This window comes from Pangasianodon hypophthalmus, chromosome 5, assembly GCF_027358585.1.
Source record: "Pangasianodon hypophthalmus isolate fPanHyp1 chromosome 5, fPanHyp1.pri, whole genome shotgun sequence".
In the NCBI taxonomy this organism is placed as follows: Eukaryota; Metazoa; Chordata; class Actinopteri; order Siluriformes; family Pangasiidae; genus Pangasianodon; species Pangasianodon hypophthalmus.
The window spans coordinates 26,877,049-26,892,052 of NC_069714.1; the positions used below are offsets into that span (position 1 = coordinate 26,877,049).

The window sequence follows — 15,004 nt, forward strand, 5'->3', positions numbered from 1 at the left end:
TGGAAGAAACTACTGTTTATCACTGAGATAATTTATTGCCAGAGTCAAAAATAACACCACGGTTCCTGGCAAGACTATGGACGTTAGCTGATAAAGACCCAAGAGCGTTAGCTAAAAGGCTAGAGAGAGCGAGAGAGAGAGAGAGGTCTGAGGAGAGTGGCCAGGCTGGTTCAGGAAGGCTGCAGTAACTGAAATATCCAACTGTGGTGAGCAGAAAAGCATCTCGGAACACAGAAAATATCAAACCTTGAGGCGGATGTGCTACAGAAGCTGAAGACCACATCAGGTTCCACATCTGTCAGCCAGGAACAGGAATCTGGGGCTGTAGTGGGCACAGGTTCACAGAAACAACTGGACAGCTGACAACTGGTAAAACATCACCTGGTCCTTTTCCAACCTTTTGGTAACTTCCTGCTCCTGTTATATTTCCAGATGGTAACACATGGAATGGTAACACATGGTAATGTTGTCTTTAAACACGTGATATTGACGTGTTTCATTGTCCGTGTTTCATCGAGCTCACTGTTTGGACTTGGTGGAGTCGTACTTATTTTTTGATGGAAACGTTTCTTGCTTGCACACTTGGCCTTTCTGACCTAAGTGTATAAAGCTCAATACTTGGAATTTCCTGTAGGAATAAATGGGTTTGAAAAGCCTGTTTAGAGCCCAGAGTGTCCTGCATAGTACAGACTCTACACTTTAATCACCTCATGAATAAACTGACTGAATGCATTTGTTTAGTTTTAACAGATAACGATGATGACAGGTGCTAGGTCTGTCGTTTAACACATTTTATGAAGACGTAACATGCATAGTAAATTTCGCCTCATATAATTCATCATGAGCTGCTTGTGCATGCTGTGACTGCGACATCAAAACAGTCCTGACAGGTGACCACAAATAATGACTGATAATGAATTACAGCGTGGTGAGGCTGTCATCACGGTCACACAGGATTTTGTTGGTCATTAGTTTGAGTGTGTTTTGAAATCCATTAGTTCCGTGAGTGCTTTTGTAATGGGTTTATTATGTTTCTTTCCATAGACACTAGAACAGCGAACACCAGCGAGTCCGGTGAAATCAGACATGTGGGATATTATGGGATGGTTATTTGAACACAGAGATTTTAATGTCATTTTTTTAAACCTAAAGTCATTGCTAACATAATGTAATAACGTATGGTGAGCAGTTAGCTACATGATTATCATCTTCTAAATGTTCCAGAGATCCAAATGTAGCACATCATGTTTGTGCCCTTGACAAATAGGCAGCCAGATGCAATTTTACTTGCATCATGAGTAGTATTATACATTAATTGTGTCTGCTTAGCATCTTTAATTTCACTCTGTTTAGCTGTAAGATAATAGTTTGTGCATATTGTACTAGCAGTAGATTTCTATGATGGCTTTGCACTGCACTTTATTTTGCTTACCTTTTTCAGTGTTTCCACATACCTGAATGTTCGCCATTCTGAAAAGCCGTCCATGCGTACTAATTAACCTGAGTAGTAATAATTGTTATACTGTAAACCAGATTGCTTCGGCTGATGTGTGTAATGCAGCAGGCAGTGGAATTCTTAACGAGTAACACACTATGGTTAAACTAGGGGCTTAACCCTCAGGCTTCCACACTATACGATACGATTTCAATTCTTAAGGCAACGATTAGGTATTTGACCATGACATTGAATCTTTTACAATATAACACGATACGGTTTAGTATCCGCCGATCGACATGCGACCAGCTTTGTTCAGAATCCGGGCTAGGTCTACTGCTGTGTAGCAAATGGCGATGGCCTAGAGAAGGACTGCTTGTGTCAGAGGTACGGATAAATCACCTTGCTAAGCTTTTAAATTATTTGCACATCAGTTTAATACTATTAATTATTTTTACACACCAGTCGTCTGTCCTTTTTTGATAATAATTTATTCGTAATCAATTATAATTGATAAATGATTGTTGCCTTTTAAAATTTGTGCATGAATCCGAACCCAAACCGTTATACCCCTAGTTTACACACGCATACCAAACGAAACTTGTTTTTAAACATATCAGTAGGGAGTTGAGGTTTTTTTCCTTTTTTTTTTTTTTTTTTAAAAGGTTATTGAAACTGCTCCCACTGAGCAAATACAGATTAAAAAAAAAAACTAATAACCTGGACATGAAATCTGCTTGACCCAGGACTCTGGGCTAGTGATTTGTCCACTCCTGGTTTAGAGGAGAAACTGTGATCTCTGTGGATAACAAATGATTTGGACCACCATGTAACCAGTCAAGATTTGAATTTATCTCTAATGGGCAATCCAGAGGGAAAGTTTTTCCGTGGTGGCAAGGAAAAGCTCCCTGAGGTGACATGAAGAAACCGTGAGAGGAACCAGGCTCAGAAGGGAACTCCTCCTCATCTAGGCGACGCCGGATAATGAGAATATAAATAATTTCTCTTCTAACACTGTACACTATATAATATGTCAAACAGTGCTGAGTGTGTTGAAAGAGTCTTGAATATGAACATTAGACTCATTTTCTAATTTCATTAAAGATTTAACTTGAAGTCTTTCATATCAAATGAAAGTATCCAAGGAAGAACATCCATGTGGTATCATCCACAGCAATCCCATGATCTTTAGGCTGTCTATGAGAAGCCATCCTCAGCATCAGTGTAGTCTAGTTCAAGTCTTGGACGCAGACATCCGTCTTTTTTTGTTCTGTGGGCTGTATTTGTTTGCACTTTGATTTTTAGGATCGATATCTTCAGCTAACTTCTAACAAATTGCTGTCCATGCCATTTAAGGAGAAGCATATTCAGAATCAGTCTTATTAAGGCCCTGATCCCTCTTTCTCTCTCTATCTTTTTCTCTGGTGAATAATTTCTGAAACTTCATTTTCTTAGTGACTTATTTCCTCTGATGTATTTGCTTACAAATTTCAGACAACAGAAAGTGAGAAAGTCATGGTTTGTCAGGATTGTGGTGGTTGTTTTTGAAGAGTAGGAAATGAGTAAGCCTTTCTGGATCATTCTCACAGCTGCTGGGCGTCATCGCGTTCGCCACTAACAATAATAAAATATTATTTAGACTCCAAACATGAGATCAGCATCATATAGAGAGAAGGACAAGGTCACTTAGGCACACCGTGATACTGCCGATTCCAGCCAAAAAGACGTCGTACAAAAGTTATTTTCCATTTCGGCTTTCATCTCCCTCTCAAGGTAATGAAAGCCATTTATCAGAGTATGGTTTGTGGTCGCACACCACTTCACTGGTTCCAGCAGTCCTCCTGTGGTTCACGCCAGGTTGTTTACATCCGAGTGTCTGCAGAGGTGGTTTGTGGGTTGTGGAGAGGCTGATGGTTGATTTATGGGTCTTTGCATCTTGGATTGTTTGTCTGTGGTTAACCGAAAGGTATTATGGGAATCATTTGGTCTGTACTGCTTGAGTGACTGTTACAGTGCCGGTACTGTTTCACAGTGCCGAGTAGCTTTGTGGTTTTACGACTCAGGGCTTTTACCGCATAATAACTCTATTTGTCTGAGGGAACTGTTAGGCTGTGTATCGACGCTGTTGTGGCCATGATTCATTGCATGGGATGTGCCTGGCTTTAAGGTTTTGTATGACGGTGTGATGGATGGTAAATCCTCGTGTCATTCTGAATAACAACAATGACACAAAGCGTCATAGATGGTAAACAACACTGTTAGATAAAGTAGTACACCTGATGCTTTATCTTATGGAGTTGTTTTCTTATCGAAAGTAATTGTATGTAAATGCTATAACTAATGAGGAATATTATGAATCGTAAAAGCATAATTTGCTTGATAAATCAGGAACTATGATTGTAGACAAAGTCTTTTATATTACAATTATGAATTCAGATTTACATTGTGTAAGTATGAAAACTTTCATGTTACATTTACAAATCACAGCCTGTGATTAATGTGGCATAATTATAGGGGGTCCATGGGGTTGTTGCTTTAAAATACGTGCTATTTTTGTTAAATATCTCACAGTATACTTTAAATACATTTTTTCATCCCATTAAATTTCAGAAAAGTCAGAGACTTATTGTATTTTAAATTAAACTATATGTTTAGTCATGCGCAACTCTTCAATAATGTTCGCTTGCTCATTCTGGAGTGCCCTCGATCTATGTTCACTGTCGTTATTAGATCAACTCTAATATAGAACTGAAAATTTATTACATTTTACACTTCTTGGTTTATGAAAATGTATAGTATAAACTACCTATATATTATTATACATTATATACAATATAATTATATATTAATATATACATATTATGGAGGGTGTGTGAGGGTCAGTCAGAATATGCTAGGTGTCCATGTCTGTGGAAAAAAGTTTAAGAACCACTGATCTTAACTAACTTAAAACAGTTGACTAGAAAATTCAGTACAGTACATTTCTATTCATTATGTAAGAAGTATAATAAATCATGATGTGGCGTGCTGTTATAGGAAAATGATCAACAGCAGCGTGATGTGATCTGCGATAACGTATTAGAACAAGTGCATTTATATAAACCTGTGAGATGTCTTGCACCTGGAACTGCTGTCAGAGCTGCTCTTAGAAAAAAAATTAATCAGCTTAATTCATCAAGAATCAGAATCAGGAGCTCAACAGTGATGCGGACTAAATGTTCTGTTTGCATTTATTTATCAAATTATGCACAAGCTGAGATTTTTCTTTATTTGTGTATATATATATACACACACACACACACACACACACACTTTAATAGCCGAAAAGGTCTTAAGATTTGCTTTGTGTTAGTAAATGCTGTGATTGTGTATGTGTGTGCGCAGGAGTGGTTTGCTGTGTACGTGGAGCTGAATCAGCAGATGGCGGCGCTGTTGAGCGCAGGCGACGAGGAGGACCTGCTGGAGCTGAAGAATCTGCAGCAGCAGCTGAGTGACGTGTGTTACAGGCAGGCCAGCCAGCTGGAGTTCAGACAGAACATCCTGCACTCGGCCCACGAGTTCCACAGCACAGCACAGGATGTATGTATTTCTCATAACACTACCGAGCATCAGTGCCTCAATTACAATTTGGAAATATTACCTCACCCTTTACGTCTGCTAGCCAGTTAACACTTCCAGACCTGATTCCTTTTTCTACTTTCAGGTAATACCTTTAGCGCGTGAGTCATGAAAAAGATTTTTCATGTATAAAATATACTCTAAAGCAGCGTATATTTTATACATGAAAGATCTTTTTCATGACTCACACGCTAAAGGTATTACCTGAAAGTAGACAAAAGGATAGTAGCAATGATTTAAAAAAAAAATAATAAATTTAAACATTTTTAAACTTTTCCAACTCAAACCTTTTCCTACTCTGCTGCTCCAAAGCTAGTGTAGATAACAGATAAAATCCAATCTGTCTTACCCAAAATCTTGTCCATAAATAACCTTGGGCGATAAGACAGCTACCAGTCGGAGAGGGTGAGGGCTATCACGCTTCCTCCGAGACATGTGAAGCCAACCAACCATATCTTTTGTTTTTTTTTTTTTTTTTACTGCTTCTTAGGCCAGATCAGGGCAGTGTAGCACTCTCAGAGGAAAGTGTTATCCACCCTCTTCCACATACATGAACTTAAAGACGCTCACGATTGGCTTCTGTCACTGTGATTGACAAGGGTGAGAGAGAATAAGCCCCTCCCCCCCAATTTAGCACTCTTGGACTCGGAGTAGCACTTTTAACAAACATTTGTGTGTCACCCTTGGAGAACCCTTCACGTTGTGACATTTTACACTATGTATAGTTCTGAAACTACAGACTTTCTTGAACTGAAATATAAATATGACACTTTACACTTGGAAATGTGTAATCACTGTGATCATAAGCATCATCCATATCAGTCACGATGGCGTTTGATAAACGGGAGACTCTTCACTTGACTGATACCTGTTCGCTTTTACGGTCAATCAGTTGATCGTTCGGTGCCGAAATAACTGCTGATTAATTCACTCTGTGTTCTTCTGTTGGCTAAATGTCAATATTTTCTTGATTAGCATTCAGACATTACAGCTTTGTCCTCTGCCATCTCTACAGTGTAAGCGACAGCGCGTCTGCATCAAAGACAATTTGACGGGTGGCATTTAGACCGTTTAAAAACTGAATCTTTTTATGTCCATTTTCTTATTTTGCACATAACCAACAGCTATGATGCAGCACCCCTGAGCAGAGAGGGCTAAGGTTTAAAGGATCAGGGGTCCAACAGATGTAACTTGTAGCTTGAACTCTTAACCTTCAGCCGAGTGCCTGTAACCTCTGAGCCACTGCACACAAAATAAACAAAGAGTGAGCCTGCTATTTACAGAAGTGAAAAAAAGTATATAAAGATATCTGCAGAAAGAATACGGGATGAGGGAATTGAACTAGAAGTTTAAAATTCATGGATGAACTTTGGCGTTGGCCTGACAGAACCCTCTAAACACACACAGAAGATTTAAACAATATTACAGTGTTTTGTTGATTTTAAAATGTTAACTTTTAACGGTTAAGCATGTAAAGGTTAAAAGGCTAAAAGTTAAAAGGTATGTGTAAAGGTTCAAAAATGTTGGAAACATGTTTAAAGGTTAAATCTTTAATATGTTAGAACGTTACTATGCTAACCCATTTGGTTGCTAGGGTGTTGCTAGGTTTTTGCTATGCTAGCCCAGTTGGTTGCTAGAGTGTTGCTGTGATATTCCAGGTGGTTGCTAGGGTGTTGCTAGGTGGTTGTGATGCTAACCTAAGTGGCTGCAAGGGTGTTGCTAGGTGGTTGCTCTGCTAGCCCAGTTGGTTGCTAGGGTGATGCTGTGATATTCCAGGTGGTTGCTAGGGTGTTGCTAGGTCGCTGTTATGGGGTTCCAGTTGATTCTTATGGTGTTTCTAGGAGGGTTCTACATGATCCCAGGTGGTTTCCTAGGTTGTACCTGTGCAGATGCTAAGGAAAATCACCTGGTTTCTAGGGTGTCATTTGGTTGCTATGACAGTCCAGGTGGTTGCTAGGGTCTCAGTAGGTGGAGCGATGTTTTAAAAGTGTTGATTATATCTGCATTAAGAAAGGCTCAATTCATGTGAAAGCAGGACCAACGAAACATTTCCTGTGTGTTCCTATGTGTGTTCCTACGTTGCTACGCAGCAACCGTAATTCCGATCTTACCCGAAACACAAGCATGTTATTCCCCGTACGAGATCTACATCTGCGCTGAACTTCACGGCACTTTGTCGAAAATTGTAACCCGTGAAAACGGCCAGAAATTTTCAAACAGAATAATAATAAGAAGAAGAAGATTATGAAGAACAGGATGTTGTCTCCGTCAAGCAACATAATTATTGTTTAGCTCAATTTTCCTGTTGGCTCCAGTTCAAAACTGAAGAAACAAACATCGGGTGCTTGTATGAGTTTGTTTAAGTAATAATCGTATAAAGGTCAGTAGTGGTCACTCGTCTGTAGCACAGGCTGTAGTCTCCTGCTGCGGGAGACTGTGATGTGGTTTGATGAAGTAGACGAGATTATTAATGCAGCCTCTGTCTCATTTTCATCATTGTTCCAGCTCTCTCAGCAGCTGGACGGTCTGCTGGGCATGCTCTGTGCAGACGTCGCCCCTGCCGACGGAGCTGCCATTCAGCAAACGCTCAAACATCTGGAGGAGAAACTGAAGAGTGTCGGTGAGGATATCATCATCATCATCATCATCATCATCACCAGCAACCTCTTTAACTGTGTGCTTTCATGTGTCTGCAAATAGAAATAAATAACACCTTACTGTTTATATTGAATATCTCTGACCGCTATTACGTCCTCTTCTCATACGTGCGTGTGTGTGTGTGTGTGTGTGTGTGTGTGTGTTTTAGAGGGAGCTCTGCAGGGCCTGAGGGAGAAGGGGCAGGTGCTGCTGGACCAGATTTCTAACCAGACTTCCTGGTTCTATGGGAAAGACATGCAGATCGAGAATAAGGAGAACATCGACCACATCCACAGCGTCATGGAGGACATGCAGCTGCGCAAGCAGAGGTTCAGATCTCACTGAATTATAAATAAACCTTTACAATTCCGGCGATTGGCAAATAAGACAGATTCAGCTATGTTAAAACTAAGCTATGTTAATTATAATTGTTATGAAAACAAGTCTTTCTCTTTCTCCTGTTTAAGCCAGCGTATTGTTTAAAAGTAATATGTTTACCTTGTAAGTGGCCTTATAAGGAAAAGGAGCAAAGCTGAGCAGCTCTGTTCTGGCAGGAGGTAGAGCATATTTCTGGGCCTGAAAAATGATGAACAGGAGCCCGAAACGATGAAGTAAACCGTATCAAGAAGATAAGCATATGTGGAGCGTCTGCCCTGTGTATGAGCTGTTACTACGGAAACAATAACATATTTGAGCAAGCTATTGTTCATATTACAGCCAGAACTACTGTGTGAGTTGTGCTGTTATACAAATATAATCTGACCAATCAGTTTTAACCATTCAGTCATTGCCCTATATTCACATTAGCAAGCGTTATCAGACCACATGCAACACAAGATTGGGCCAAGGAATTGTTTGAACCAATTATTTGGATTTTTTTAAGTTATCAGTGTCGTACTTAATTTGCATTGAATTGGCTACATCTTAATTTAAATGCCACTTGTTGCTTGCCAGTGCTGATAGACCGATTCACTATATGGCCAAAAGTTTGTGGACACCTGACCATCACACCCACATGTGCTTGTTGAACATCCCATTCCAGATTCAGTTCCCCTTTTGCTGTTATAATAAGCTCCACTCTTCTGGGAAGGCTTTCCACTAGAATTTACAGTGTGGTTGTGGGGATTTGTGTTCATTCAGCTACAAGAGCATAAGTGAGATCAGACACTGATGTTGGTGAGGAGGTCTGGGGTGCAGTCGTGTTCCAGTTCGTCCCAAAGGTGTTCAGTGGGGTTGAGGTCAGGGCTCTGTGCAGGACACTCAAGATCTTCCACTCCAAACTTGACAAACCATGTCTTCATGGAGCTCAATTTGTGCACAGGGGCATTGTCATGCTGGAACAGGTTTGGGCCTCTTAGTTCCAGAGAACGGAAATTGTAAAGCTACAGCATACAAAGACATTCTCTACAATTGTGTGCTTGCAGCTTTGTGGCAGCAGTTTGAGGAAGAACCACATATGGGTGTGATGGTCAGGTGTCCATGTACTTTTGGCCATATATTGTAGATCAGAATTTCAGCTTTCTTTTCCTGATATTTATATCTAGATGTGTTAAACAACTTGGAACACGGCACCTCTGGTGGCAGACCACAAGATGGAAACATCAGCAGTAAGAATCATGTGTCTGGTTGTTTGTACACCAGTGGTTTCTTTCTTTATCCGGAAATTCCAAATTGTTGTATGGACAATGCTTGTGCAGTGGCTCTGATCAATTTTCTCTTTTCTCAGCTTCAAAATGGCTTGCTTTTCTCCCATAGACAGCTCTCTGGGCTTCATGTTGGTTTATCCTTTTTTTACAACACATGAAGTATTCACAGGCGAAACCCAGGGCTCAAACCAGGAGTAGATATTCAAAGCTATATACTGTTTAAACAATCAATCTAACAGGGGATACCTGAGTAACAAGAAACACCTGTCAGTCACATGTTCCACTTATTACTGATCACTTGAACAAATGTGTGGGTTCAAACAAAAGGTGCCATGTTCTATGTTGTTTAACACATCTAGATGTAAATGTCGGGAAATGAAAGCTGAAATTCTGATCTATTGTCTCAGATTCATCTTTTCATCTCAAACCCAAATGCCTTCAGCGTATAGCAAAAAAACGATTGGCCTTGCTGTTCCAGTACTTTTGCAGGGGACTGTGTATATAGTTGTTTGCTAGTTTAAACATAGGGTTTCAGTTGAAACACTATTAAAAAATAGCAAATTGCACCTTTCAACCCTTGCACCTTTTCCCATTTCAGTATTTCCAGCTTTTAGGATTTAATTGCTTACGTCTCTTTAAATATTAACTAAGCATCTGATCGCCCCATTACACGTTTGTAGCACTCTTCATTCTTCAGCATGCAGGATGGTTCAAGCCACTGAAGCGTTTGTGTTGTTTAGTTTTATGTGAGATTGGAAGACAGCTTTGAAAAAAACCATGCAGCTTTTTGCAGCATCCTTGACAGTTATTGATGTGCTGAACCGTGTGTTAAAGGTGCGAGGACATGGTGGATGTGAGGCGGCTGAAGATGCTGCAGATGGTCCAGCTTTTCAAATGTGAAGAGGATGCTTCACAGGTGAGCGAGCCTCAATGTGTTTTGAAGTCAGAGGCCGTCTTCCTGTGCGGGTCGACTAGCCAATGCAGTTTCAACTTCATTTTAAATAAAACGTCACATTTATTTTTATAAATCTGTGTGTTTTTCCAACACCAGAGGGCTTGGCATGTGCCAGTAAGTGTGTGCAATATCAAACACCCACAGTATTGTCAAGGGCACTTTGTAATATGGTCTATGCATTTCATTTTTGAAGGAGGTAGGTAGATGAAAGCATATTTAGGTAGCATTTGTGCTGCTGAGACACTGTCCCTTTCAGATCTTTTTTTTGTTTTGTTTTGTTTTTTTTTTCATAAAGAAGCCGACCTGAGCGTGTATAACCATAAAGACACTCTTACCAGTCTTATCTAGCATCAGCTAACTAACTAGATTTCTTATCAGTAAAGCAGATGATATAAAGATTTATAAATAAAGGTTCATTCTGGTGATGAGGAGGTTGTTTGCCTTCGCTGTAGCAGAAAATCAAGATAATTTGAGCTGCTTGTGTAACTTGACTGCCACGGTTAAAATGGGACGTCACACTGTGTACTGGTGAACGTCCCAGAAATAGTGTTCTAGTGTCTAGTGTTACTTCTAGTCATATTGCAGTATTGGCAATGAAAGCTATTAAAACATGCTGCTCTGAAACATTCAGCTAAATCTTATGAGCAAAGCATTTCATAAACTTGGGCAGAGAAACTAGTTTATATTAGGCCTGATGATTTAAAATGCTGCCCACTAGACAGGTACAGGGAAACATGTTGTAATGCCAGTGCTCTGAAAAAAATCATGCTAAAAAGCTTGTCAAATAGAGCAACGTGGAAAATTATTATTAGCACGTGTTACACTCTTGCAGCTTTTACTAACTAGACTCAGCAGTGTTTCGTGATCCGTTCAGGACAACAGCTGTTCTTTGATTCCGTCTTCATTCCATTCCAGAGAAAAGAAGGTTATTGATTTATTACAATGTTATGGCTGCAGTATTTTGTAAGTAATATCGAGTTCCTGGCTCTCTCAGGCTGTCGAGTGGCTCACTGAGCTGCTGGACGCCCTGCTGAAGACCCACATCAGGCTGGGAGACGACACACAGGAAACCAAAGTCCTTCTGGAGAAACACAGGAAGTTTGTGGATGTTGCACAGGTAACCAGCCAAATCCCATCACATGAATATTAAAAAAAAAAAAAACAAAGACCCTATTAAATCGTCTTAATCGTTTTCACTGTTAGTGTTTTGACTATTTTGTCATTTTGTAAATAATTTATTTAAATCTTTAATTTATTTACTTAAATTTTGGGAAATATTTTGCTTATGTTTTCGCCTTTGCATTCAAATATTAAATAAGTATTAAGGAGTAATTCATTGTCAAAGGAATAATTCATTTTAAACAAGGGAATGCCTTCAATGCACAACTACTTTCATGAGTTAAATGTTTAAAATGGTCAGTGTACATTTTTAAGCTCATCTTCTGTTTATTATCTATACCTATATTGCAGTGTAATAATCCTCTTGATCATTCAATTAGACTAAGTCTCCTTCATGTATATCTCTAAACCTGAGTAGTTTGAGCTAAATCCAAGGCTGGATGTGGGAAAGGAGAGCCATCTAACTAATATTCAAATTCTGAATGATGTAGGTCAACATTTTTTCTTTGTGCCTTAGGATCAGTAAGGACATTCAGAGGAATGCTCAGACGAATGCTAAATGCTGTGTCTAACGTGAATAGTTTTGGTTTGATCACGTGATGATTGCCAAGATTACTGAGGATAGTCTTTGCATGTAATCCTGCCAGTGTTGCTAGTTAGGAAGTCTATGTTGCGGTTTGTTAACCGTCAGCCCAAATGGAGGATTTATCCATTTATTTTTTTTAAGCTAAAATAAATTTAAAAAAATGCTCTAATAACTTGTTTTAAGTAGTGCATATTTAACTCTCTCATCCATCTGTTCACAGAGTACATACGATTACGGGAGGCAGCTGCTGCAGGCCACCGTGGTGCTGTGCCAGTCTCTGCGCTGTGCCACACGCTCCTCAGGCGACACACTACCCCGACTGAACCGCGTGTGGAAGCAGTTCACCATCACCGCCGACGAGCGTCAGCACCGCCTGGAGACAGCCAGAGACTTCCATGCTGCTGCTGAGAGGGTGAGTTTACACTGCCTGCCTGTGGAGTAAAATGTGTCTCATGCGCAGCTATGTACCCAGAGCCAGACAGGTTTAGTTTAAAGCCAGGCTCACACTGTGCGATGAGAGAAATGTCATCGAACTACTTTCACAACACAACGGTGAAAATCGTACAATACCTCAAGACCATCAATATATAAATGCCAACAATGGTGATAATGAAAATGGTCTGAAAGCAGGCAGAGCTCAGTTTACACAATTTTATGTGCTGAAACATCAAAAGAAAAGGAGAGGCCAAAGAATATGAGGATCTGGTTTCCTCTGAGTGCTCTTTTTTTGTCCTCTCACTGACAACCTAGTTTGGATTTAAGCCACGTGTGAATGGGAATATGGTTGCCGGAATCATTGATAAGAGCAAAGACTTGTAACACTATGGTACTAACTAGGCTTCTGATATTTATATTGGATTGTAGAGGTGTAACAATATGATTGGATTCATGATACTGGCTTCACGATTCGATTCAGTTCGCTTCTCAGAATATTTCTGAACAAAATTTAAATGAAGAAGATGACTGGAAAGACTCCTTTTTTTTTTTTTTATCTCTGAATCAAAACAGTGTGCATTTTTGTCTGTATAAAGCTAATTAAATTAAAAATTGCTATGAACAGAAGTTTAATATTGTAAACAAAATGTACTACAGGTTCACCATATCTTAAAAATAAATAAATTTATAACTTCTCCCCAAAATATGACTGAATAAACAAGGTCTCTGACTTGGGGAAAATGATTGATTGAAACATAGTGAGCTCTGTAGAAGCACCTGAGACATCATTTTTAACTGGAACTAGAGCTCCAAGGTCGGCTGAAATGCCCGACTCCCACAGCCCCTTTGTTGTGCAACGGAGATTGTATAGTAACGGATAACGGATTGTTGTAGAAGGATATGATAAATTTACTGCCATGTGCCAAGATTTATGTGTCAATGAATTGCAGTGTAGATTTTGTAAACATGTAATTTATGTGTAAAGCTATACTTTTTCTCAGCCATTATTCATTAGTGTTAAACAGGATAAAAATGATTTTGTTAAATAATAATAATTACTATTTTCATTGCCTGCGTGAGCAAAAGTTTCCAAGTTTTTCCCCACAAATTCTCTCAAATGGAAAGCTGCCTAGTTCAAATTGGCAGGGAAATCCCAGAAATATCCCAACAGCTATTAAACAGCAGTCCAGCTTTTAGGTTTATTGCAAACTGTTGGGTGTGTTCTGGGTTTCAATATGAAACATGTTACTAGTGCAGAAAGCATGTTTAATGTTTTGTAAGGATTTGACGTTTTTGTGCTGCTTTCATTCTGTATACTTGCTACATGACATTCTCTGCCTTCCTTTTTTTTTTTTCTTTTCTTTTTTTTCCCACCTGAAAACATGAAGAATGGATCTTGTCAAAGCAGTATTCTTGATTTTGTTCTGTTATGCCCTTAGTTTCTTGGAAACTCTGCACCTTTATGTGCACTTCACTTTCTAAATGCCAGTTGTTGACATTTTGAAGGATGTGTTAGTCAGTGTGATGGAGGAAGATGGCTGTGTTTTGGTGATCTCACCCTCTGTACAGTTTGTGTGTGTGTGTGTTTGTGTGAAAGAAAGAGAGAGAGAATAATTGATGCTGCTCTCGGAGATCTGAGTACTCTCTGGCTTCAGGAGTGAAGCTGAAAGTCCCTGGCACGACTGTCTGGAGCTCTGTACTGTTTCATACAATGACCGTTCTGTCTTGTTCTCTCTCTCTCTCTCTCTCTCTCTCTCTCTCTCTCTCTCTCTCTCTCTCCCTCTCCTTCTCTCTCTCTGAATAGGTTCTGAGAGACGGCTCGGACCAGGCCGGGTTGCTGGATGTGGAAGCGTTTGAGGAAGTGGAGACGGTGGGGAAGACTCTACTGGACCGCCTCACTGTGCCAGTCATCTTTCCTGATGGGTAAGAGTTCAGAGGTCACATACAGTTGCACAAGTGCACTCAGATTCCTGTTTTCAGTCTAACGGCAGGTTTTAACTCAACAGCTTGTGAGGTCACAGTATTGCAATAAAAAAAAAAAAAATCGCATTTGTATAATGATTGACACTGTGAATTTTCCTGTAATAAGCTGTTCATTTAAGTTTTCTGCGACAAGACAGTCTTCAGGACCGGAGGAGTTTGTGCTTTGCGGTTTCTTAGTAACATAACAAGCTGCTTTTTGTCTTATTAGCTTAGACATGAAAGAGGCTGCTGAGAATATGATTGTTTATATCTTCTATAACATAAGTAATAACACTAACTACTTTCTTAAATGTAACTATAAATGGATAAGAACTATGTGCCATTTTTTAGTAAATAGAAAATGGAATCATTGGCGAATTACAGGAGTATAAGAGGAATAAAACTTTGGGATGTGCTGTTATTGGAAAATAATCAGCTTTGGGGTGGTAAGAGTAACTCTGCTTCATATCAAGCCGCATCACACCACCCCATTGCCTGCTGAAAACGCCAGTTCGTTTGAATAGACAATTTGTTTCTAACAGTTGCTAATTTCACTGCTTATCTAGTTCATGTAGGTGAACTTCAATCCTGCAATTCTAAACCAGTAGAAA

The 15,004-nt window shown here is 39.6% G+C and overlaps 1 protein-coding gene across 1 annotated transcript in view; it reads left to right on the forward strand.

Annotated features, from left to right (window-relative positions):
* Window positions 1–15,004, forward strand: part of sestd1 (SEC14 and spectrin domains 1) — a 54,860-nt gene that overhangs the window by 38,162 nt on the left and 1,694 nt on the right. The window contains exons 12-18 of the mRNA XM_034304696.2: window positions 4,820–5,014; window positions 7,559–7,673; window positions 7,860–8,019; window positions 10,171–10,252; window positions 11,286–11,408; window positions 12,217–12,408; window positions 14,236–14,354. Of these exons, the coding sequence (XP_034160587.1) occupies window positions 4,820–5,014; window positions 7,559–7,673; window positions 7,860–8,019; window positions 10,171–10,252; window positions 11,286–11,408; window positions 12,217–12,408; window positions 14,236–14,354 (986 nt within the window). The remainder of the gene's footprint in view (window positions 1–4,819; window positions 5,015–7,558; window positions 7,674–7,859; window positions 8,020–10,170; window positions 10,253–11,285; window positions 11,409–12,216; window positions 12,409–14,235; window positions 14,355–15,004) is intronic.